Genomic DNA, 3,274 nt, shown 5'->3' with positions numbered 1-3,274 from the left:
ATCAAGTGAGAAATAGAGTGTTTATCAACCCTAACTTCAACAAAGGGACAAATAGTAATGAACCTATAAGACAAGTGCCAGCTATGCATGTAAACCCCTATTTCTGCCAACATTCACAGAAAATACAGCCAGTGCCAAAAGGAAAAATTTACATCAATCCTAATTTTGTTAAGTCAAATGGTATTACAAATCAAGTCCCATTTATGGCACATCATACCTATGGAAAACCCATTTCATTGATACACAGCAGCAATAATGTGTCTCCTCCTCTTATAAAAACAAATGATAGTAGTATCACAGTCTCTATAAAAACACCTTCAAGTGAACCTTTTCATAGCACCTCTCGCTACTCATTGTTAAGGCCAAAAGGAACTGAGCTACCAAAAGCTGTGCCCACAAACATACAGACACAGACTGTTAAAATTAGTAAATATAAATCGATAAAAATCACTGAAATGAGGAAGACCCTTGATACAATCAAACCTTTAAATGCAGGAAAATCAACTACTCTTAAAGTGACCACAAAACATAATTCGATTGTATCAAATTTAGCAACTAATAATGTTGATACTAAGTCTCCCAATGCTCAGGTAAATAGATATAGAATTGTAAGGCCGTCTGTGAATGTTGTCAGTAAAGCTCAATTTAAAAGGCAACTATCGAATAATTCTAGAAAAGTAGTATGCAGTCGAACTCGTATAAAAACTTTCGGAGTATACAAGAAAAATAACATCCCGTGCCCACAATACCGTAAATATGGCAAGTGCTTGCGAAAACTGCACGGAAAATGTGATTTTCTACACGATAAGAAACATGTATCTATTTGCAGAAAATTCCTAAATGGCGTGTGCCACGATAGCTTATGCCTTCTGTCCCATGAACTTTCTGATACAAAATTGCCTACATGTTACTTTTACCTGAGAGGAATGTGTACTAAAGATGGCTGCCCATATTTACATGTAAAACTAAATGAGAAAGCCAAGGTTTGTTCTGAATTTACAAGAGGCTACTGTGAAAAAGGTGATAAATGCTTACATAGACATATAACTAAAAATACAAATAGTAATCGTAAGCGACGACATAGTATACGAAAGCAATCTCCTCAAAAATCAATGAAGTACAAAGTAGAAAAAAATAGAACAAAATATAATAAAAATAATGCTCAGTCAAGAAACAGTGCAACTGAATTGCACCTCCAGTTTTCACGGGAGAAAACTGAAACAGGTAGTAGATACTACAGAGACTCAGTAGAAGAAACCACTAACAATGAGAGCCTTGAAGTCATTAAACCTTCTAGGTGTAAATTGGGAACCTTACCATCATTTATCCAATTGTAACAAACTCGAAACAAGAACAGCCTATTTTTAGTTTTTTACCTTACAAATGATGCTATTGTATTGTAACACTCCTGGGACTTTAAATCGCGCCGCTGTAATGTGGCCGAAACCTCGAGGTAATTTTAATATTATAAGGCATTAAAAAGTATATGGGTTGATCCACAAAAGCTAACATGAATGAATTGAACAAAAGTGAAATCATTTGTAACTGTGCGAGTGCCTTTCTTATACAGACGCCTCCTAATATTTTGTAAATAAGTGGATCATCCTTGTTATACTATTATCACTTATTGAATCCACCTGTATTTAATCATTATTATTTTATTACTTTATATTTTATATACTGCCCCCAAGCTGTCCCAGCGGTATCGGCAATTTTTGTAAAAATAATATTTTTTGTCTTACAAATATAAATACAATTTTACTCACAAACGTAACAAAAAATATTGTACTGTTCGCTCTATAAATTTGTAACTGACTAATACACTCGTTACAGGCTGAATTTACCGTCGTACTGTAGTCCAGTCAACGTCATAAATAAGTGATCATTTCTGTACCTTGTCGCTTTCAGTCATTACACAATTTGTATTATTTTTCATATACGTTGACGTTAATGTGACAAGGTACAAAATTGATCACTTATTTATGACGTTGACTGTACTGCAAAACAGTGTCTATAGATAGTATAAGCAATTTTGAACTTTTCTGCTAATATCATGTAGGTATTTTAAAAATGACGAGGTCAAACGCACAGCGATAAATGGGCAAAAACTTTCAAAAAAGTCAAATTACTTAGTTTTATTCTTGTGAGCAACTACATATAATTAGTTATTTTATTAGTTGTTTGGTTTTTTCATAAAAGAAATGAATAAGCAGGTATACCTACAGTCAAAACCGTTTATAGCGACACTAGTTACTAGACACTAACGACATATCGGATGTACGATCAAGAAAAAAGCCCCAATACGATCATATATTGTCAAAAATAACACTGGTTATAATATAACGACCAATCGTGTTAAGCGACCATATTCCTGTCCCTTCGATGTCGTTGTAAACAGGCTCTGTACTACGAAGTGCCAAATTCGAACTTATATTATTTAATACGAGAGTGAGAGGGATGGAACGACACGAACTTGCAATTTGCTAATTTTGTAGTAGCCCTGATATTTTAACTATTTGTATTCACGAAATACAGATTAGAGCCAGCAGGGCTACTCCGAAACTCGAAACTCGAAGTTCGTGTCGTGCGATCCCTCTCGCTCTCGTATTAAATAGTATGTATGTATGTATGTAAACTCTTTATTGTACAAAAGAAAATTAACAAAACATTACTGACAAACTTTAAGATACTTGTACAAAGCGGACTTATCCCTTTAAGGGATCTCTACCAGTCAACCTTTGAGTGGATGAGAGGAGAGGAGCAATACGTTAGGGTCCGACAAAGGGTGAGTTTTAGAGTTAAAATAATGGAAGCTACTATACAGTGCTTTAAACAATATAATACATAAACTACAATATAAATAAATAAACTACTATATATATATGACCATAATACATATAATATATAAGCATATTAACAAAGGAATGTTCTCAAATATTTAAGGAGAAGGTGCAAGCCACATTCTTCTCAAGCCTTCCCTAAAAGATCCCACGGTGGGGATTGCCGGATGGAGGTCGGTAGCCGATTACACAGCCTGGCAGATTGCACTGTGAAGGATTTAGAGTATGTTTTGGATCAGATAGAAGGACAGGCTAAAAGGAAATTGGTACTCGATCGTAACCGATACTGACTGCCAGCAGCCAAGTAGCTGAAACGCTCGGAAAGGTATACGGGAGCAGAAGGATTAAAAAGAGTGTTGAAAAGTAATGACAGAACGTGGATGTTCCTACGATCCCTTATAGGCAACCACTTCAGCTGTACCCTGAAATTTGAA

At 35.1% G+C, this 3,274-nt stretch overlaps 1 protein-coding gene across 1 annotated transcript; it reads left to right on the top strand.

Moving 5' to 3' along the window:
• Window positions 1-6: 6 nt before the first annotated feature.
• ZC3H3 (Zinc finger CCCH domain-containing protein 3) lies at window positions 7-2,993 on the top strand. The gene has a single exon (XM_074091093.1). It carries the CDS (start codon window positions 84-86, stop codon window positions 1,335-1,337), a length of 1,254 nt encoding a protein of 417 aa, XP_073947194.1. The 5' UTR covers window positions 7-83; the 3' UTR covers window positions 1,338-2,993.
• The last annotated feature ends 281 nt before the right edge of the window (window positions 2,994-3,274 follow it).

Source organism: Choristoneura fumiferana, chromosome 8 (genome assembly GCF_025370935.1).
Source record: "Choristoneura fumiferana chromosome 8, NRCan_CFum_1, whole genome shotgun sequence".
NCBI classification, from domain to species: Eukaryota; Metazoa; Arthropoda; class Insecta; order Lepidoptera; family Tortricidae; genus Choristoneura; species Choristoneura fumiferana.
This window is presented reverse-complemented; position numbering and strand designations above follow the sequence as displayed.

What these genes read in the sequence shown, in the direction of transcription:
- ZC3H3 (XM_074091093.1), top strand. Translation starts at nt 84, where the DNA reads ATGCATGTAAACCCCTATTTCTGCCAACATTCACAGAAAATACAGCCA.